This window comes from Anarrhichthys ocellatus, unplaced genomic scaffold (genome assembly GCF_004355925.1).
Source record: "Anarrhichthys ocellatus isolate YVR2014 unplaced genomic scaffold, GSC_Weel_1.0 scaffold30, whole genome shotgun sequence".
NCBI classification, from domain to species: domain Eukaryota; kingdom Metazoa; phylum Chordata; class Actinopteri; order Perciformes; family Anarhichadidae; genus Anarrhichthys; species Anarrhichthys ocellatus.
The window spans coordinates 1,879,384-1,901,412 of record NW_022280060.1 but is presented as its reverse complement, the minus strand read 5'-3'; the positions used below and the strand labels follow the sequence as shown (position 1 = coordinate 1,901,412).

Below are 22,029 nucleotides of genomic sequence, written 5' to 3'. Positions count from 1 at the left end.
GGTATAATAAATGTATTAATGAAGTTGTTTTTTTTTTTAAACAAAGGTTACCATTGAAGACTGATGCCTTACTTAAAAAAGAAATCTGAATAGTCACTACTGATGGGATAATTTGAACAAATATTTAACAACATGAAGTCATTCCACTGACCATTTACCATTACCATCAGTTAACACAAGCTGAGGGCCATTAAAGTGAGGAGTGGTACATTTCTAAAATGCTTTTGGAATAACACACCTCAGAGAAATACCTGAAACTCCACTTAGCACGTTTACGTGTCTCGGAAATGGAAGCACGGAGCTTCACACCACAAGCCTGTTGTTGCGTGTTTGTCATGTTGTGTTACAGTAGATGAGTGATTGAGAAAACATTTATTCACCTGGCAATGACGCCGTGTGAGGCGTCTGGGAACGCTCTGTTTACACTTTGTCACCAGTTTTATTAGGGACACCGTCTGGCTGGGACGTGGAAATGAATAAACGCTCACTACAACTACTTTTTTTTTAACACAGTTCATTCATTTTGCTGTTTTTTAGACAGCGCTCTTTGCTGTCCAGCACAAATATGTTCCTTCATGGTCTTGTAATGTTAAACATAGAGTGTGAAGGAAGCTTTTGACTGTATTGACTTGTAAAGTCCTCATAAAGTCCTTGTAAAGTGGGAGATCTCAGCAACTTGTATGCGAAGCCTTATGTTGAAAGAAGGAAACTCTTCCAGGATGTTCATGAGATGGATATGCAGGCAGGTGGGAGCTGAGGTCATAGAGTGTATTTTCTGTACGGTGCTGCAGCATCTGTTGCTGTTGATGATCTCCGTCTGTTAATTCACACTCGCTATGAAGGCGCCAAGAAAACCAGAAGAAAGTTTTAGAGAATTCCTTACATTAGTGTATATTCAGTGTTGGAACACAGTAATACAGCAGTGAAGGATGTATTCAGATCTTTTAATTGAAGTGGAGGTACTAATACAATAATGTAAAAATACTCATTCAAAATATACCTAAGTAAAAGTACATCAGTATCATCATCAAAATGTATACTTCAAATATAAATGTACTGGTTCTGCAGTATAATGCCTCCTGTGACAGATATATTATTATGTATAACAAAGTATTAATACTGGATAAGAAGCATTTGTGGTTTGGTTCTGTAGTTCCTAACCACTGGTTTAATTTGGTATTTTAGCATTATGTTTATTGTTGGTGAAATATTAAACTGAAAAGTATAACTGTTGTAACTGTATATCTGTTGCTGAACAATGTAGCTGAATAAAAAGTACAAAACCTCTCTTGTGACATCCTCTGCTCATTCCTGCCAATCTGTCGTTTTTCAGACACCTGGTGGCAGGCGATCATTAGTGCCAACCACTGTTCCCAGTCTAACAGTCTCCCTCTCTCCTTCCCTGCAGCCACCCATTTGGTTGTGTTGCAGCTGTAGTTCTGCTTCGGTTCTTTGCTTTACTTTATTTACATGCACCCCACAACATTAACACTATCTCCTCTCTCACGCACAACCTGCACCACTGATCCCTCTGACCTCCAGTCTTCATGTGTTTGATTTATTTTTTAGATTTGTTGTGCATTTAGTTAATCGCAGTTTGTTTTAAGTGTGTCTCAAACTTTGTCAATCTGGCCTCACGAGCCAGATTGTGACACCCTGTAACTGTACAGGTGACTTTCCTTTGCTGTTAAGATAAAGGTACATGGATCAAAAAGGTGGTAAGACAGAAGAGAGTATCAGAGATGAGGAAAGTCTGCAGATATCCACATCACACTGGGATTGAAACCTATTTCATAACGCCAGATTTCACTCATCCTCTTATCCAAATATGGCGTCTCTATGGAGCCCAAACCATCTTTGGTCAGAGAGCCGTCGGAGATCCACTGATGTGAATTTGAGTGTGACAGAGGGTCAGGGCAGAGCCTCCTCGGCCGCTCAGGTGCTGTTTGCTCAGGGCAGGTCGATGTGGCCGCAGGGCCTGCAGGATAGCCAGAGCTGCCGGTCGCCCCTGCCTTCCCCGCTGGAGATGGCGAGGAGGAGAGAAATTCCACAGATCTGCAGACGGCCAGGAAAACCTGACTGCAAACTGCTTACCTCAGCAGCACCACGGCTAAACCATTCTTATCACCGGCTGAAGCTCTGTGAGGCTGTGCCCAGAGGCCTGACTGTCTGAGAATCCCGGTAAACAAGTGTCAGAGCCAACAGGCGAGACTGCAGTGACACTTTATGCCAGAGCTTGTTCCTTGTACAGACACAAACAGCAAAATGGTCAATACTGACCCCGTCAACCTCTATGCTTCTGATTTCTCTATTCTTTTTGTTACAGCTTTAAGTTTTCAAATCTCTGAGGTGTAGTTCATAGCATTATCTGATCATGTCTGGGTGTTCTTTTGAGTCATACATTTGTAAACCTTGTGATCATTGATGGATACTGACCGGGCCTACCGGGCACAGGCCCAGGGGCCCAAAAGTCCCAGCCCCAGCCTTTACTTATCACAATGTCACTCAAAGAGACACTCACCAACCAGGAGAATTCAAGATAAACGTCTGTTCGTTCACATAGTATGAGCTCATTGTGATGGACCTGCTGAAGGCTCTGTGGGATTGAGGAGATTAATGTGACATTGCAATAATCAACACCATGCCAGTTTCTATATAAATTATCATCCTTCAGAATTAATATAACCCATTTAGACAACTATGAACTCACACATCAGCTCCATGAGAGGACAAATAATAATGCATACAACATTTTAACAGCTTATTAATCATCCAATCACGGAGGTAATCGACCGAACTGATTCGGCTCTGTAACAGATGTGCAAAACTATTATATGTTCAAAGGAACTCTGATGTATATAAATCTACACATACATAACCACTGACATACTGAAGTATAGATTTCTAACACTGCCTCCCGTATGTAGAGAGTCTGCAGTATGAGTTTGCATCATTAGTGAAATAACCGTGCTAATGTTGTGTTTCTCTGTCTGGACGTCTGGTCTGTATATTTGAGAGAATTGTTTGTTTGTAGCAAAGAGCAGAAGCTGTTTCTGCGAGCACAGTGGAAATGACTCCTCAGACGAGTACACTAACATCCTGAAAACAAGAAGACAATGTTTACCTGGGCAGGACAAGGACTCCCTGAGTCTCACCCTTTACACATCATTAACAGCTCTCCCTATTTGAAATAGAAGAATGTAATGGCCCCTGTACTTTTCCTCCCGGAGCTGCTGTGTAAATATCCACACACTCAACAGGCTGTCCGAGTGAATGCATGCTGTTATTAATCCTGTTATTGTATTATTTTTGGGCTGGGAAGTGGGATTGGGAAGGGAGGCGGACCGGATGAGGCTAGGAACAGGCGAGGAGGAGATGGAGGGGAGGGTGAGGAGAAAGGGTGAAGAAGGCAGACAGGTTATTCAGCTGAAATCCTTCAGTTATTGTTGGTCTGAATTTGCTTCTAAATGCTCGTATTGTTTTATGGGTTTTGCACATGAGTGTCAGACAACGTTAAGGTGTCTCCCCTCGTACCAGGCATCTGTTCAACTGTCACGGGAGGACGCCTTATGGCTCCAGAGACATACGTACAGAAACACACAGACGTGTAGGAACAGACATGAGACTGTTTTTGTCTCCTGTAACAGAAAATGTTGTTCTACTGTGAAAAAAGAGAGGAATGTACGTGTACAGTATTTGTTATCGAGAGTATTGTGTAGACGGTTTGTAAGAGGATGCCACTCGCATAAAAACGTTTATATATATTTGACCAGCAGACCTGAATACAAGAGGCACAAGCAGCACTCATTCCCCGCAAGTTGTATCAGAGGGTTATTTCATCGATCAGAGGATACATAGCATGGAACTTTAATCGCGTTAATGTTAAGTGTGGTTAAAGAAATTTTAAGTGCTGCAAAGGGTTGGGCAAAGATGTTTTCCTTTCGGTTGTTGACACGTTTATTTATGTTTTTTCCCAAAACTTTCTTTGAAATGTTTGAATGTGGGCACTTTCAGCTTAATGCACTGAAATGGTTTTGTCAAATTATAGTAGTTTGATATGAATATGTGTGTAATAAAACACCAAATCATCTTACTGTGCATACAAAGCCTACTATTCTTATTGTTCAGTGCTGTGTACATAATATTTTTTACTGTTCATTGTTCGTCAAAACAGGCTGTACATACTGCACATATAATCAGTCCATTTATAGATGTGCACAAACATCTCTTTGTAAATACAATGTTATCCCAGTGTTCCTTACACGTAATGCACTACTCATACAGAACATTTAAAACCAGGCCATAAACCATATGCAGTTTTTAGTAACGATTTTACCTGTAGATACTGGTGGGTAATTTCCCCCCAGGGATGAATAAAGTCTGATATTATCTTTACAACACATTTGAATTAATGATGTTGTTCATTAGATTTTGTATTGTCGTGGAGGAACGATTCATTGCGATAAGATTGGAGTGGATAAGATTTACACTGAGACAAGAAACGTCAGTGACATGTTCATGCAACTCATACATTTGCGAGGATGAGATGTGCGCTCCGCCCTCTCCCTTTTACACCTGCACATGACATCCTGGGCTGCTGCCAGGCAGTACAAAAAAGACACATGGGCCTACTGTATGCTTTATATAGGCAAACATAGGTATGTTTGCATGAGAGTTCTCTCTCTTGGACCTTCCATAAAGCATCAGTTTTGACGTCAGGTGGCGTAAACTATACTTTGTGTGGCTATTTGAAATCTGTAAAAATCTACTGTGATTTAGTTTGACCAAACAATCCCAACTCAAGCTCCACTCACTGGCTTTGTTCTGGAGGTGTTAACAGTCACACTGTGTTATCATCAGTGGATGGAGTTTGAAGTGAGCTCACTGGACCTTGAGTTGGGGTGGATTTGTCAAATTGCTATTTCATGTTATTTTACGCTTACTTTGATGCTGTCATACAAATACAAATTTAGACATTTTTGCAATGGTTCTACTTAGTTGTCAAATCATCCACAAGACTATAGCACTGCTACACTGTTGTTTGTTTGCTGTTGGTTGATCTTTGTACCACTGTTTAGTTAGTTAATTTAATACTATACTATTTCATTGCATATACTGTGCATTTTTTATATCTAGTATATTTTACTCTGTTACTTTAATTGCTTAAGTATTTTCTGCTGCTGTAACGATCAAATTTCCCCTTGCGGGATGAATAAAGTGTCTATCCATCCATCTATCCATTATCTACCTATCTATCTATCTATCCATCTATATCTATCTATCTATCTACCTATCTATCTATCTATCTATCTATCTATCTATCTACATATATATCTATCCATCCATCCATCCATCCATCCATCTATCCTGCATTAAAAATACATGGACAAAATTGGTTGAACAAGGGCGACATCGTGTGGCCATAAAAGATATCGTTACATTCAATGACTTATGTACTAATACTTTTATTCGTCAACATTGAAATAAATGTATCTCTAAGCTACATCAACCAGGAGTGTATTCTTATACTACTTTGCTGTCGAGATATTAATCTTTTTTTCATATTTTGTTTGCTTGTGTTGGTCTTTGGTATGTGGACGCGTGATGTGACGTCATCAAGAGACGACAGGGAAATACCGGTTTCCCTGGAAGCCACTCACAGCGACACACCGCCGCACATCTGAGGAGGAAGAGATGGCCACGCAAAATAACTTCAGTGCTGCGACTTTGTCGTTTCTGCTCATATTCGTGTGGAATGCCGCGTTAGTCCCGGTTGATGCAGCTGCTGGCGGGACGAAGACGGTGGAGTTCAACGTTAAACCGGGAGGAGTGGTGCACACGTTCACTGAGGGGATTGTGAGTGTCTTGTTGTCTTTTTGTTTTTACACGACCAGCTGACGTTTCTAAACACCACCCGGACACAAAGCCACAGTTATGCTAACGTCTAAGCGTGCACGTCTGAATGTGGGCTAACTCACCGTGTGTGTGAAATTATCTTCATTGTTATTATTAAGTAGCTGAGCAGAATAATGACAGGATTGAATACATCACAAATTCCACTGTGTGTGAGTAAGAGGTGTGTTTCTTTCATTGTAGTGTGTCACACATCTTTAATGTATTTGGTATGATTTATAATGACATGCGTGGAAAAACAAAACTACTGCGTGATGACGACACAGCCTGTGAGAGGCCGACACGTCGCTGCCTCGCTGCCACAGTGGCTCCATTCATTGGTTCACAGTTTGCATGCCTGTGAACTGCTTTTTTGTAGAGTTTGAAACTCAACTTTATTTATTTATGTGTATAGAGCGACTTTCATACATAAGATACATGCAGCTTCACTTAGAGGGGTCGAAACAAAACAACAGCCAACGATAAATAAAACATTTGCTGGACTAAAATTAGAACAATCAAATGTTAAAATCAATAAACAAAAGATGAAATGAACACCATACAAGAAAACATGTAACAACAAATGATTTAAGCTTAAAAACAAGGCTATAACATTACTCTAAATTAAAAGCCAGATAAAATAATAGGTCTTTAATGTAAAATAACTTTTGAATCAATTCTAAAAGATGCAGCTAACCAGTGGAGATGGGTAATGTGATCAATGTCCATGTTTTAGTTAAGCCTCACTGCTGTGCTAGCTGTAGTTTCCTTATGGGCGGTTTAGGTAATCCAGTGAAAAGGGAATTACAAAAGTCAAAAAAATTCCGGACTTTGTCGATATCACTTAATTGATAAAAGGGTGTTTTAATGACATTGTTAACATTTTAATTTAAATCATAGCCTAAAATCACTTGTGATGTCGGTTTTAATCTGTTTGCCACCAAACACTGAGTGCAGTTTTTCTCAGTGCTGCTTTGGATCCAATTAAAAATAATCTCAGCATTTTCTTCATCTCAGATTTAAAATGTTTTTACCCATCCACACATGCGTTAATGTCCGTGAGACAGGCAGTGAGTGCATGCAGGGCATTGGGGGTAAAGTTAGGTTTTTAAAATGATGTCTCTCTGACAAAAGACAATTATTCTTTTAATTAATCTATTAATTACTTAATCACGTGTCCATATATTCCAATATGGAAAATGTTTGCACAGTCTTAAATAAGATCAAACCGATGTTGAAAGCGATGCCTTGCCTTCCACTGTTTTGCATTACACAAGACTAAAATGTGTATAAGCGTAGTCGATAACCAGTTTTTAAGTTTGTGATTACTGTTTTGTACACGTCATTACTTTGGGCAATAGAATTCATTTATCATGAAGTGATTTTGCTGAAAGGCAAGAAGGGATGTTATTGATTCATCGCTCTGCTCTAGCTTAGCAGTGATCCCTCGTGCACAATATCAAGTGTAACATTTACAACTGGGCCTTTCCTCTAGGACGTAGGCAGGTGACAAACGTCTTTAGCAGCGGACAGATTGATGTCTTTAAAACATTGTTATTGCGCCATCATAACACGCAAACCTTTGAGTTTATAACGATGTGAAGCCAAGAGAAGCAAGCTAATCTCTGCCTTTGTGGAGCTGCAGAAAAGAACGTTTGCTCGATTTAAAAACTGAATTTATATGAAATCCAATCAACACGCGTCTCTGAAACTGAGCAGCACTCTGACATTTCCCCTCTAGTTCAGAAACGCCCGATGAGAATTAGTAGATTGATGAAAGGTGTTTATTAATAGCACGTAAATGTAATTGAAAACTCAATAATGAAAGTGATATGCAGATTTAATGATGCACTAATTAGCATTATGTTACACTCTCTTATTTCAGAGGGAGTATGAGTGCTCATTCACTTATGCTTCACAAGGGGGAACCAACGAGGTGAGTCTCTCTCTCTCTCATCATGTTATCGATTTATCGATTTTTAATCACAGCAGGTTTTATGCATAACTATTCTTCTGTTTTTGTGCCAAACAGCAATGGCTGATGAGTGTGGGTCTGAGTGACGACGACAAATTGTTTTCCTGCTCCGTGTGGCGGTGAGAGACAGACACACACGCACACACACACACACACACACACACTGTGGTGAGACTCTTCTCCAGCTGAGTGACCCTGATGTTCGGTGTGTCTTCAGTGAGAATTTGTCCCGCCTCTTTCCACTGAGTCACTCTTTGATTGTAGAGGAGAAACAATAGTTTCTAACCTCTTGGTTTAAATATATTCATGTCCAGCTTCGACTTAATGAATACATGCAAATGACTCAATGTTGGTAACAATTATTTCTTTTTCGTTTCTGCCACAGGCCCCAGGGGAAATCCTACTTGTTTTTCACTCAGTTCAAAGCTGAACTGAAAGGAACCAAAATTCAATATGCTAATGCTTATGTAAGTATAATAGAAACACAATTCCCTCAACCGTCCCGTTCACATGACTTCGTCTTTATGTTGTCAACCGATCCTGTTCCTCGACAGGGATAGCCAACGTTTAATGTATAATGAATTCAATAATGGCATCCGGCCAATATAGGGATTAAGGAAACCACATACAACATGTCTCGTGTCAGTTGCACCTTGATATTTGTGTGACATTGTCAGTTTGTTGTGTGTCTCTCGTTCAGTCATATCGTAAAAAAACAAGTCACACTTTATAAAAGTTAAACACAACAATTGAAGAAACGGATCTTTTACATTTATCTTTATGCTGACGCTGACTTCCTTCTTCCAAAATACCAAGTTAACCCAAAAACTACATGTTTTATCTTAAAAAAAAACAAGATTTGCACATCCCTTGCCCTCATGGTTGTAATTCATTAGCAGCCACTTTGCCCCACATCCTGCAGAATGTAGTTGTGACGCTGTAGGTGCGAGACATGACCTTCAGAGTGATTAGTGGGACTGGAGCCTGATGTTGGGCAGCAAGAAGCTCCCAAGACTTTACTGCCAAACAAAGACCGAGTGGAGTAAAAAGTTGTTCCTCGATGGAGCTGCACACTTTTTAATGCACTCTGTCGGTGTGGAGATTACAGCTTCTCATACCTTCGCCCCAAAACCATTTTAGAGCGTTAGATTTACAGTGTCTGCACAAATGTCAGAAAATCGAGGCAGAACACAGTTGATGAACATTTTTGCGTAGCCTGCAAATATTAAACCATCCACCTATGCACCAGCAATATGTCTATCAGAGGCTTAGGGAGAAGATTAAGGCAGGGTTTTTTAACTTTTATTTATTATTTTTACCACAAAGCTGGTGGCTGTAAACACATTTTGTCTTTTGTGCAAAGATCATTATCACATGTAATGACACAATTTATTATTTCGCCGTAGCGGGCCTCTTTCCTGGATATGCACGTGTGTGTGAATGTAACATTTCTGTGTAAAATCATAAACAGGAGTTTCACCAAAGTCGTGTAGCCAGACCTTATCTCCATTAAGTGCTGTTTCAATACATCTACAAACTACTATTTTTTATTGGCAATTAAATTATTATTTTTCTAATGATTGAATTGATTGTTTATAAAATAGCCGAAAATGTCCATTGTTTCCAGAGCCCAAGATCTTAAAGTTTCTTGTTTTGTCCGACAGTCTAAAACCCCAAAGACATTTAATTTATAAAGATTTAAAGCAAACAAAAAAAGCAGCAAATCTTCAAATGTGTGCAGCTGGAGCCAGAGAATGTTTTGCATTGTCTGTCAACTAATTGATTGTTTCAGCTCTAAATATAACAGTCAGTTAGAAAAACCATTGACACTCTGTCAGAGTATTTTAATACTCTGAACCAAAGAAGTAATGCTAGGGACACGCCCCCCCCCACCACCACAATGAGGTTTTCTGGAGACCTCCGTCATATGCAGGATTAAACGTCACCTAACATCGCCTGAGAGCCACCGCTGAATGTACCTGACCACACAGTCCTGAGTAGAATAAAACATGCTGTCCCTTTTTTCTTTACTGCACCCTCCCCCCCTCACACTTGTGTATCCATGGTAACCCATCACATGCTTCACTTGTCCCTGACATTTTTTGGTCCATTGTCCTTTAATGATGGTTCCAGCTAAGACCAACCTATGACGAACTAGCACGGGCATAGTAACAGAAAAGCTTTCCTTCTCCTGGAAGTCAAACTCTCCGTGTCTTTGCACTTAATGTTTCAATGAAGGTTAATGTCCGGAGTGTTCCTGAGCTCAGTCACTTAGCGGAGGTCTGCCGTGTCTGATGTGGTCGTCGCTGAAGTGAGGCGCACGTGGACACGCCTCCTTCCCCCAGCAAGGGCAGTCCTGACATTCTGTCATTAGTGAGAGCACATGTTTCCTCCTCCCCGCTCTGGCTCCGTGCCCTGCAAGCAGAAGACAAACGCACAGAAAACAACTCCACTAAACGACGGGACGAAAATGACCTCGCGTACACAAACGCACACCTGCCACCCACGCACAGCGTCTCCTTGACCTTGTCGTCACATCCTCCTCTTCTCTCCCGGCCCGTCTGGTGCAGACGGGCCGGTCGTGTTCCGCCTCTCATCCTGTTTTTGTTTATTTATTTATTTTTCTCCTTTCCTCCTCCTCCTCCTCCTCCTCCTCCTCACTGCTGCTGTATTTCTCTCCAGTCTCAGACGGCGGCTGCAGGACAAAGTGACATGCCTTTGAAGCCGGAGGAATTTACCGTAGGAGACTCAACAGGTGAGGAATTGATTGTATTTGCAAGTGTTCAATCAACTCCCTCCGCTTGACACGTCAATCTCTCGCGCCCTCCCTGCCCTCATCACGTTGCGAGCTCCCTGCTGATTTTCCTCTAAAGCATATGCACCAGCTGTGAGTGGGTTGCAGTTTGTCCCTGTGGCATTATTTGTTGTTGTTCGGTTTTTGCACAAAAAAAAAAAATTCCCCGCTGTGGCTACAGTTCCGGCCTGTGATTAGCAGGATTTGACAAATCGCACGGCAATTTACTGTAACAGCAGATTAGTCACGACAGTACAGAGGGTTATATGCTCATTTTCCTGCAACTATCCCAGATTTAAGGATAATCCCATCTCTGTGACACCTCTGGGGAAACTCCTCCAGTCATGATTTTGCGGGATAAACTCCTTAACAGTTGTACAGTAGGTAAATTACTCTTTTAGAAGCCGATTCACCACAAAGAGGAACTGTTCAATCACTATTAGACTAGTTGTACACGTCCCAACGTGCACCACCTATAGGACAGAGAAGTCACTGCAGTTTAGACTTGTAGGTGCTTGTAATAGATGTTATGTAGTGACAGTTTTCACAATTCTACCATGTGTGCCACCTAGAAGGGAATTAGTGTCACAACTGCAGATTGTTAAAGCTGCGGATAGCTTTGTGTTTGAGGTTTTTTCTGATGTGTCTTTATAATGGAGGTCTATGGGGACTTTGTTTTTTATTGCACTGCCACAAATGACCACTGGGACAAACTGGCAGCAAGGCTGAGTGGCGGATCAGCACAAAGCTCTCTGTATACATCCATGGTTTTCACATCTAAAACATCAGTTGGTTAGAAAATAACTTCTAGAAATGTACGACATTACTGTATCACCAAAGTAATCTGGACAGCAGATACACTATGAGCAAGATCAACACAAAGGTCTTCCTCATTCTAAAGGAAAATATGCTCTAGTGAACAAAACTGTTACATTTAAACTCCAAGCACAAGCAGCACCTAGAATACATGAAATTGCAGTTGTAACACTTGTTCGTTGGTGTCATTAGTTTCTAAATTGCAGCAGCCGTTACTTCACTTTCCTGTAGACGGCGCACATCTACATCTGCGCATCTGATCTGCGTCTGCTGTTGCTTTACTTGCAAGCAGGCAGTGCAGGTTGGACCCGACCGGCAGGTCTCAAACTGCTGGCACTGCAGTCAGATGATACTGGCTGGTTCTCGGGTGCTTTGCATCAGTGACGCTGTATGTCCTTGTTTTGTTTCAATATTATCTGTGACCGCAATTTGCTCTCCTCTCTGACCTCCAGTGACCCACACAGATGGAAAATTCAGCGCTCAACTCTCCAAACTGACCGCCATCGGACGAACAGGACACGATGAGCTGTAATTGGTGTCTGATTTTGGCTTTCATGTGTAGAGCTGTGAGTCGGGCCTCTTGTGTTTCAGCTCAGTAGTCAATGAAGGAAACAACCAAAACCTGAAGTGGGATGATGCTGATACTGTGTCAGTAAATGAATTACCTGGTATGTTATGACAGTGGATTTGAAAATGCTGCTTTGGACTAAAACCAGCTTCCACCATCAGTTTAGTATTCACATTCTTTTTTTTTTTACTCAACGTCCTAGTTTAAATTCTGCCATAAGATAAAGTGCTTCCATAGTTATTTCTTAGTTTCTGAAGCTGTAAGATTTACAGAGAGTAAATCTGTTCTGATTCACTGGGGACATGTCTGAATGTATAGAGGGTTGGTGTGTGGGGCTTGTTGAGTATAGATAGCACATTTAGAGTAGGGAGGGATTTATTTGTCTCGTGTAATCCTGAGAGGAAAAGGGAATAATCTCCAATAGCGTCATCACGCTCTCATAAACAATTACATTTTCCTCAATCTTGTTCTGTTCTGAGCTGAGCTCCTCGCTCTCGCTTTCTGTTTATGTTTATCCGTTTAGATAACTGTAACCACACATTTGATCCCCTAAATCACCAATCGGTACCACTTGTGATCACTTTTTGTTATGTTTGTGCTTTTGGCCAGAAGGGGTATACTTGTAATAGAGCAGACGGTAAGAGAAAGATGTACTGAACACACTGAAGATCAGTCCTTTTTGGAGATAAATCTTCAACAGTGTCGGTGTGATGTAAGTAATTAGTTTAAAGAATAATTATTTTGTTTGAAAATACCTTGATCTTGATCATTTTAATTAGACACCTGCAGCAGAAGATGCAACCATTTCTCTATTTTTTAATTTCAGGATATTTCAATGACTTCTCACTTACACTGTTGGAGATTCAACCCAAAGGAACTAAGATGTAAGGTGGATCATAGTGTATATATGGAGAAGAAATGTCATCACATAATCCTGATCCCCTTTTGAACCGTCTGCTTTCATCCTTCACTGTAACGTGTGTGGATCAGCGAGGGTATTGTGCAGCTTTCTGAAGTACATGCTCCCTTATGTAGCGAGCAGACTCGCCTTTATCTCCCTTACATTGATCCAATCTTCTAAGATCCACACAAGTGTCCGCAAGATGAGTTCTGGGGATTGATTTCAGATTTGAGGATTGTGCTGATTTGATTCTGCGGTCGGATTACTCGCTGAGATTCGTACCTTGTTTGGTCGGGGTTCGGATCCTCTGGAGTTGAGGAAACGCTCAGCTTGGGACGTTTGTGTGTCCCTGTGTCACCACCGTTGAGGCTCCCTCTGGGGTCGCAACAGGAAGCAACCACGTCCGGATGCTGTTCCAGAATAGAAAAAAACGAAACGACGTTGCTTATTTTGTACATGGTTTTTCTTTTCTTTTCTACTTCTTGTTTGTTCTGATTCATGATGAAATGTGATGGATGTTTGAATAAAGACATGTTGTCACTGTGCTGGAGATAATTCAATGTTTTGTGTCTTGTTATGTCAGTCATGATCTGATTGAACCTCCCACAGCCTCGTGAAAAGGATAAACATGAAACGAGAGAAGACATTTGAGTGCCAGCGTAGAGGCATTAAATATTCTTAGCACTGTCAGAGCCGGGCCACCGTGAACATGGCGGAGAGCGTTTTTATGCCCCCGTCATATCTGTCTAAAATAACTAATTTTAGTACCAGCACGACTGTTTTCCTAATTTAAACTCGGCCTGTATGCTGCATACAGCGGCGAGGTTTTTAAGCATAGAAATAAGACTTCATATGAATCTTTATGTTATAATAAGCATTAGGAAAAATGTATTCTGTAAGTGTACTCAATTGACATATATCGTCCTCGGGTAAATGGCTCCATGAGATAAAGAGCTTCCATTGTTTCTTCTTGATTTCTGGGGAGAAGGGCTTTGCAGGGAGGATCTAATAAATCCAGAGGCACATATGGGAATGTATAGAGCATTGATCTTTGTGAGTTTACAGGGATAGAGGGTCAGGAGGGATTTATTCATTTTATATCAAGCCAAGAAAAAAATCAGTCATCTTGATTGCAGTCAAATTGGCATCAGCGAGGTTGAAATCTGTGATACAAGAGTCACATGTTTATACTGCAACCACGCAGTGCATTGAGAGAAGATCTATTGTATAGTAACACTTTAGTAGAGCTTTGCCAAGAAACCCCCACATAGTCTCCTATTTGTAATCAAATCATCTTATAGAGACGTGACCATTTCAGACTCTGATTTCCAGTGTTGTGGCGCTGTGGAGAAAGAAAAGTGACACTTTGTTCTCGAGGTGGTTGTTCACAACATCTCTTTGATTACTGCCAGTTCACAGTGTGTCTGAGACTCAAAGCTGCCTCTATGCTGTCATCCAAACCCCTGAACTCATATCACTACTGTTTACCATCTGGTACCAGTAGAGACGTTTACTTTCAACTTTCCTCCCCCTCTCTAGTGCGACCATCAGGGAAATATACACACGTAATGCTGCCAAGAACTGGCTTAGATTATGATGGCGTGCATTAAAGAGAAATCAGAAAACATTTTAGCTATGCTTGCAAAACCGCTCCAGGGATCAGTCGGTCCAATACTTTCATACTGACTGAAATATCTCAACAACTATTCAATGGGATTTCACACAGACAGTTATGGTCCCCAGAGGATGAACCCTACTAAAAGTCAGGGTGTCCCCCTGACTTTTACTTTAGCGACACCAGCAGACCAATGGCATTTAGGGTTTTTAGTAAAATCATACAATGGTTCTTGAACTCTTTTGGCTTGTGACCCATTAACACAATGCAATGTCTACTTGTCGCCCTTCATCATTAGTAATATGTCTACTAGTTGTGATCAGATTAATCAAAGAGACTTGTTTTTCCTGCTTAGAGTCCTGAAGAAGTAATTTGTGAAAGTCTGCCAGATAAGCACAGCTTTGTGTGAAAAGAAAATGCTTTTCTCTGTTTTCCTCTCAAATGTATCTTTGAATCCTGGGGGTCCTAACTCTAGAGCATGATCAGTGTCAATGTCAGTTTGTTCAATACTTATTTAACCAAGTTCACGCAAAATTAGAAAGGTGCGCTGACTAGAGTGCAGTTCTCCGCCAGGTGATCTATAGCTAATTCCTTTGTGCCACGGACCTCAAAATAGGTCATTGGACCACACTGTGGCACTGCATGATATGTTCTTTCATTAGCACTCTCACACACACACTGTGATCCATTTTTAGTCACTCCCACAAACATCGTCCTGCTGCTGTAAATGCTCTCAAGAGCACCAAATGTGTGTATTAATCCACGGCTCGTTTTCTAATAACTCTGCACATATAGCTTCATATTTGTCAATATTTCTTTTAAGATTTACTTCTTCAAAAACACATTGTTGGTTTTGCTCTTTTCATTTTATTTGTCAACAATAAAATTAAATATAGAATATGAGAACATCTTTACTCTTTAAAAAAAAGAGCCACATAAGGCATTAAAATAACAGACAACATCAGATGACCTCAATGAATAAGCCATTGATTTGCTCTGTTGTATGTAATCAATGCGGCAGACATTCCAGTGCTTGTTTTCCTCTTTTTCCACTCTACACACACCGGCCTCCTATTTCTCTCTCTTTGCATCTCTTGACATTTAGAGGGGAACAGATGGAGATTGTGACCCGGTCGGTCAAACCAGAGGCTTTTAGTAACACCGGGGGCCCGGTGAAGGGTACAACGAAGGGCCAGCTGCCCGCTGTCTCCCCTGATGCGCACCCAGGCGCTGGGCCGGTGACCTAGTCAGCTCGTAGCCACTCGGCCTGTTCACTTCTTATTTGGCCTTGCTAAGTTCTTCACATCATGTGCTCTATCACACATCTACAGCCTGTCTTCCCCAGCGCGTGCTTCTCACACCGCTGAGCCAAAGTACCCTGAGCTGCACTGAGTTCTCGTTAAACCTTCACGGCTCTTGACAGCAATTATCTAACCCAGACAATGCTGATACATGTGAGTGGGTATGTCTGGCTGCTTAGGTTGAAGTGCACTGAAGTAATCAGTCCTCACTTCGTCTTGTTATTTTGCAATAATTACAATTTCCTTCATATTTCTATCTAATTAGGCCTTCTCCTTTGCCCTTTAACTCTGCAATCTGTGGGAGTCTGAGAGCTGGGGGGGGAATTGAGCATCTGTATAGAGGCTCTTGTTACCATAGTAGTAACCCAGACAGATGTGAAGATGCCCTGTGTATGTTCTGCGTATATACTCAAGAGATTTGGTATAGAAGGAGAAGCGGGAAAAGGACGTCCGCAGAAGCCAAGCTGTTCTTCCTGACATACTCACCCCAAGTTGCGTTTGCGTCCTGTCACCTTGGAAACTTGGCCTCAGCTCAGCTTGGCGAGCCTTGAATCGCTCTCCACTCTTGCGGCTGCTGCTGTGTGAATGTGGCTCTGTTCGATCAGCCTCCCCCTCCTGCTGCATTGTCTCACACTGTGGTAGAGAGCAGCCTTCTTTTCTCAGGGTACGGAGGAGCTTTGCGGGGCTCCTTCACTTTCTTTGTGTGTTCAGAAGATACGTGGTGGGGGTACGGAGGAGGCTTGCGACCTCTGCGGCCCGCGGCTGTTGCTGGTTTAGCTGTGGTTGCAGGGGCAGAGCACACCTGTGAAGGTCTGTGAGCGGGTCCTGCTGAGGATACTTGCCTCTCTCTCACAGTGTTGGACACAGTTTGAGTTGAGTCGGTTGGTGGGCAGCTGGCAGACGGAGGCTGGGCCGATGATGGAGAGAGCAGAACGGCAGATGGGTGGCCACTTTGTGAGGTCTGATAGGTACCGATTTTGTTCTCTATGGTGACAGAAGGGCTAAGCGTGGGGGGTGGGTAAGACTTTGGAGACAGAGGGGGTACAGGGCTGACTCTGATTGAGGAGGAAGGCCCAGGGGAGTGAGGCTGAGACCCAGGGCTGTTAAGGTGTTGGAGGTTTACTGTTAGAGGGGAGAGACCGGGAGTAGGAGGCCGAACAGGGAGGCTTCCTTGAGGAGACAAAGTGACATCATGCTGCAGCGTCCCACCGCGTCCGAGAGAAGACTTCAGACTGGAGGGGAATCGAAGAGTTTGACTCCGCTCTGATGAAAACCCAGAGGTTACAGGGCACAGCAGCACATGTGGTGGAGACTGGCTCCTGCTGTGATGACCCCTCCTGAGGCTGCCAGATGAGTCTGAGATTCCAGTCCGCTCTGAGGGCTCTGAGGGCCTCCTGTGGATGCTGCTCACCGTCACCTCGCTGGAGCTGGAGCTGGAACTTGAACTGGAGCTGCTGTCGCTGGGAGGGTTGGCACTGTCACCTCTCTCGGGCTCCTCCGCATTCAGATCAATAGTTGAGGTTAGATGGTCAATCTGCTGCACCACCTATGAAGGACACATACAGCATAGTGATGATTAAGAATAGTAGAAGTACTTGGAAGTACTTTCAACCTGTGAAAACAGTCATATAATGTCTCCTGTGGCTCTGAAGGGAGCTCTCTAGTTTGAAAAAAATAAGCTAGATGACGTCATAGTGATGTCATCAGGCTTATGTCAGCTCGGGGTCCCAGACTTTTTATAACAGAGAGCCTGAGTTACAAACTCAAACGAAAATACTTGGATGTGTATGAGGCAGGGAAGGCCTAATGAAAAGACTCTATTGAGTTGCATTCTGGGAAATGTAGGATCCAGAGTTTTTGGAACTCGACCCACAAAGAGACTAAAAGTCTGGAAAACTTGACCTCTGCTGCTTTGATTTCTATTATGACATTATAAAAGTGCAATACCAAATCGGTGGAGTATACCCTAATGAAAATCTGAAACTCATAATTATTTTCATTGCTGTTTGAGCTGCTGAATAAATTCTTAGAAATCCTCACAGTTGAGAATCTATTGAGAATATCTGGCATTTTTGCCAAATAATAATTTTGATAACTCGATTAATCTTCACAAGACCTCTCGTCAATTGAGAGACTAAGCACTTCAACACTTTAAATATTTTTTGGAATTTCTTTAGCCTTTATTTGGACAGTAGTGCAGAGGCGACAGGAAATGAAGGGAAGGAGAGGAGAGATCCAACATGCCAGATTGAAACCGAGGACACTGACACGAGATCAGCAGTTTAAATCCCTATTCCACCAGGCCGCTCCAACACTATATTAACATAAAGACTTTTCTTTATAAAATGATCGATAACAAAAGCAATCTCAGCGGTAGCCTCTATTTAGTAATGGCAATATTTTATAATAACGTTTGCATAATTATTTTCTTCTGCATTTGCATTTCTGCATGTATAATCTGGAGCATTTCAGACTCTTACAGAAGTGGACTCCCACCAGGTGTACAGCTCCAATCTGTAAGTATGTCACACGAGCTGCAAAAAATGTTTACCTCAGCCTGGAAACAATGTATTATGGGAAATGTATAAGCAAAATTTAGGTGGGTTACCCTTCTAAGACTTATAGTGAAAAGCACACTATACAGACATACACTTCTAGATATATTTAAATGAGTGCAGAGCATGTAACACACACACATACACACACACACACACACACACACACACACACACACACACACACACACACACACACACACACACATGTACAATGATGAAGGCAGGAGAGATTGTAGAAAATTACACTGGGGAAAATGTTTGACCTATCTCTCCACCTGCACAGCTAAATCCGCGGCCCCTGCTGGTACAGATGAATTATTGTTTTGTTCTCTGTGTTCAACAACATCCTTGCTGATGTCAAAAGATGACCTGTTTTTTTTAATGCTGAGGCTTTTTGGGAGAGGCATTTCATATTGCTTTGAAGTACAGCATGTGTATGTGGCTCTGGGCTGCTTGTTAATGTCAGAAATTAGAGGAGATAAAAGAGAAAAGGACCCTCGTCTGCTTCTCCCAAGAGTGTTTATTAAAAAAGATGTTGTTTGACCCCCCTGGTCCTCACATCTAGTGCGGATGAGTGCTGAAAGATCTTTGTTGTAGATGTCATTCATGTGAGTTTCATAAAACTAATTCAGTTTAAATATTGTTGTTTTGCTTTACCCTCTGAGTCATAGTGTCGTTTTTAAACTGTCAAAGTGTCTTAGTAGAAGACCATATTCATGCGTGAGCTTGTTTTTTTGATATATTTTTTTCTGAGACGGAGGTCTTTAGTGTTTTAATATTTGTATGTAGTCTCGGTCTAAAATGCTTTAAAGGCTCACTCCAGTGATTGATTATTAAAGAAGTCTGAGGGTTACTTCTCATGCAACAGAATGATAAAACAGGGCTTTGAAATAAATATGTGACCAAAGTCTTCTCTGGTGCCTTATCTTCCTTTGATCTGTCGTCTCTGTTGTGAAAATTTGGGCTTTTCTATCACAGTGTCAGCTTGCTTCCCCCCCCCCCACGCCTCCTTTCCCTTCTTTTCGTGTAGCTTATATGCTCTTTCATCAGTGTTTTATTAATGCTGTCACACACTTAAACCCCGCAGCCAGAATGATGAGGTTACTACTTCGGCTTTAGCCGCGACCCCGTGGATGCAGATCAAATGCCAAGAGGCGAGATTCACGTGTCACATTTACTGGACGAGGAATACGAGGCAGAGATACTCAGACATAAATGGATTAAAAAACGCTATCCAGCTGTGCCTGGAGCAGCATCTGTCCATGGGGAGGGAGAGTGGAGGAAGAGATGAGGGTGGATGTTAGAGGAGGAAAGACAGAAAGGGAGATGCAGCGAGGAAGGCGACTGCTTCAGCTCATGTCACATCTCAGCAGCCTCTTAATGCATCATGCAAACGGGGCACAACTATTGTTTCATTCACCTCTATGAAAACGTACACTCAAATTGAGAACAAGTGCTGTGTATGCTTGGAGACAGATGACAGAGGAGAGTTGCAGAAACAGTTTGCAGACTGCAGTGGATTCATCCAACCCTAGTGCTGACTTTTTAATGCGTGTTAAATTCTGCTGAGGATGTGTATTTGTAGCCTGCATTGTTATCTGTAAGAGAACAAGCCCTCAAGGTTTCATAGCATAAGCATGAATATTTCCTGCATGAGGAAACAACTAAATTAATGTGAGAGGATTCAGTAACGTCTCTGCTCCTGATCTGAACTGATTTGCTTTTCATTTGGGTCCAGGAAAGACATGATAGTGTAGGTGAAATGTTACACAGAATCGACAAATTTCCAACATATTACCTCTTTCATTTCCTGGTGAACGTCCCTCAGCGCTGTAAGAACCTGCTCGAGGTGATCCACCACCCGTTTGATCTGGTTTCGAACCACCTTCCTGCTGCAGCCTGATTCCTTCCTCTGTAACTCCCCTCCCTTGGTCGGCCTGTATTGGACCCATGTCTGGTTCTGGCCCAGGGCCGCGATACCCTCCAAGCTTGGTCTAGGTTTCCTGGGGCCTCGTAGAGTTGTGGTGCAGCCCAGGCCTCTCTGAGGAACCTTGGTGGAGATGATGACTCCATTGTGGGGCCTGTTGAAATGCTGAACATGTGGTTCCCTCAGGTCTCTCTGGCTCTGGGATTTCCTGAAGCTGGAGGTGAAGCCGTGCTGCCTTTCTGTTAGTCCCTGAGTGTCTGAGCTCACCCAGCTGGATGAATGGAGGTCTCTCTTGCGGTAGGTGGTACTGCTGGCGTAGTCCCACACCTTCCCCCTCCTGTCCTCCATGTCCACCACAACAGTTACCTTACTGTTTGGCTCTTCAACGAGCAGTGCAGGTATAGGAACAGGAGGGGGTCTTACTAGTGGCCCATATTTCCTGACCGAGGTGCTAGTCCCGTCATTCTGAGACTGAAGGACGCTCAGGTGGCTGCTGTGGTTCCTAACAAAGGTGTGGTTGTCCTGGGCAGATGTGGAGCTGTTGCTCAGACCCTGCTGTTCGTCCCCTGGGCTGCTCTGCGTGTTAGGGAGCGGGTCCGGCTCCGGAGGCTGGTTCCGCATGGCAGGACGGTCCTCCCTCTGCTTCCCCAGACTCCCTGGCAGGATGTGGTGACCCCGCAGCACCACTGGCAGCATTCTCGCCATCCCCACGCCGTTGCACCGAACCTCCCCCTTCTTTGCCCGGTCCTTTCCCTGGATTGAGAAGAACCCGATCCCTTTGGCTCTCTCCAGCGGGGTCAGGTTGTTGCGGGCCTCTGAGCTGGATTTGTACGGTCCATTGAGCCCCAGGTCACTGCTGTGGTGGGGCTTCAGACTATTGCGCAGCCAGGGGATGAAGTTGGGGGCATGGGGCTTGAAGCCTTTCTGCTCCCCCGGCGCTGGAGCCCTGCTGTCAGAGAACATAGTGATGGATGATGTCCAGCAGCCTCACAAAAAGAGGAAGACGCAGAAGACGAACAGGAGGACCCCTGAGACAGAGAGCTTCCTCCTCTTTTTCCATGAATCCTCTCCTACCTTTGCCATTAACATAGACTCAATCCGCTCTATCTTCAGTCTCTTTTCCTCTTCCCTCTCTCTCTCCGACTCTGTCTCCAAAACTTTTATCTGCTTTTTTTCCTCCTCATCTCAGATCCCACCCACCTACTCCCCTTTTCCTGCTGAAGCCTGTTTCTGATTTTATCGCCCTGCCTTTTCCCCTCCGTATCCGCTTTTCCTCCCACTATTCTCCCTGTTGTATTGCTCTTGAGCCCCTCACCCCCTCATTGGACCGGGCTGGGAGATGCCGAGGGCCTCCTCTCTCTCCGTCTTCTCTCTCTGCCTGCCTGCGTCTCACTGGCTCAGTAGCAGTGGAGGCTTCCTGTCTCTACAGCTCTCTCTCTCTCTCTCTCTCTCCCTCCCCACACACACACACACTGCGCTGCGCTGCCTCCTATCCTCGCTCTTTCTTCCTCCCACTCCCTCTTACTGCTCTAACTCCCTTTCTCTTTTTCCCTCCTCTCTCCCCATTTCTCTCTCCTTTCCCTGTTACTCTCTGGTCTCATCTGAGAATCCTGTACGTCCTCTGCCTTTGCAACTCTCTTTTACTCTCTTTTCCTCCCCTTTCTGTCACTCTACCCCCCCCC

At 43.1% G+C, this 22,029-nt stretch overlaps 2 protein-coding genes across 2 annotated transcripts; one reads left to right on the top strand and one right to left on the bottom strand.

Annotated features, from left to right (window-relative positions):
* The first annotated feature begins 5,642 nt into the window (after positions 1 to 5,642).
* Positions 5,643 to 13,674, top strand: mydgf (myeloid-derived growth factor). Its single transcript, XM_031864097.1, has 6 exons — positions 5,643 to 5,856; positions 7,778 to 7,828; positions 7,925 to 7,986; positions 8,253 to 8,334; positions 10,550 to 10,622; positions 11,930 to 13,674. Exons 1-6 carry the CDS (start codon positions 5,695 to 5,697, stop codon positions 12,007 to 12,009), a joined length of 510 nt encoding a protein of 169 aa, XP_031719957.1. The 5' UTR covers positions 5,643 to 5,694; the 3' UTR covers positions 12,010 to 13,674.
* LOC116392533 (uncharacterized) lies at positions 9,159 to 21,753 on the bottom strand. The gene is made up of 4 exons (XM_031864095.1): positions 20,219 to 21,753; positions 16,349 to 17,408; positions 13,229 to 13,356; positions 9,159 to 10,282 (listed from the first exon to the last, which is right to left on the bottom strand). Exons 1-2 carry the CDS (start codon positions 21,308 to 21,310, stop codon positions 16,491 to 16,493), a joined length of 2,010 nt encoding a protein of 669 aa, XP_031719955.1. The 5' UTR covers positions 21,311 to 21,753; the 3' UTR covers positions 9,159 to 10,282; positions 13,229 to 13,356; positions 16,349 to 16,490.
* Positions 21,754 to 22,029: the final 276 nt, after the last annotated feature.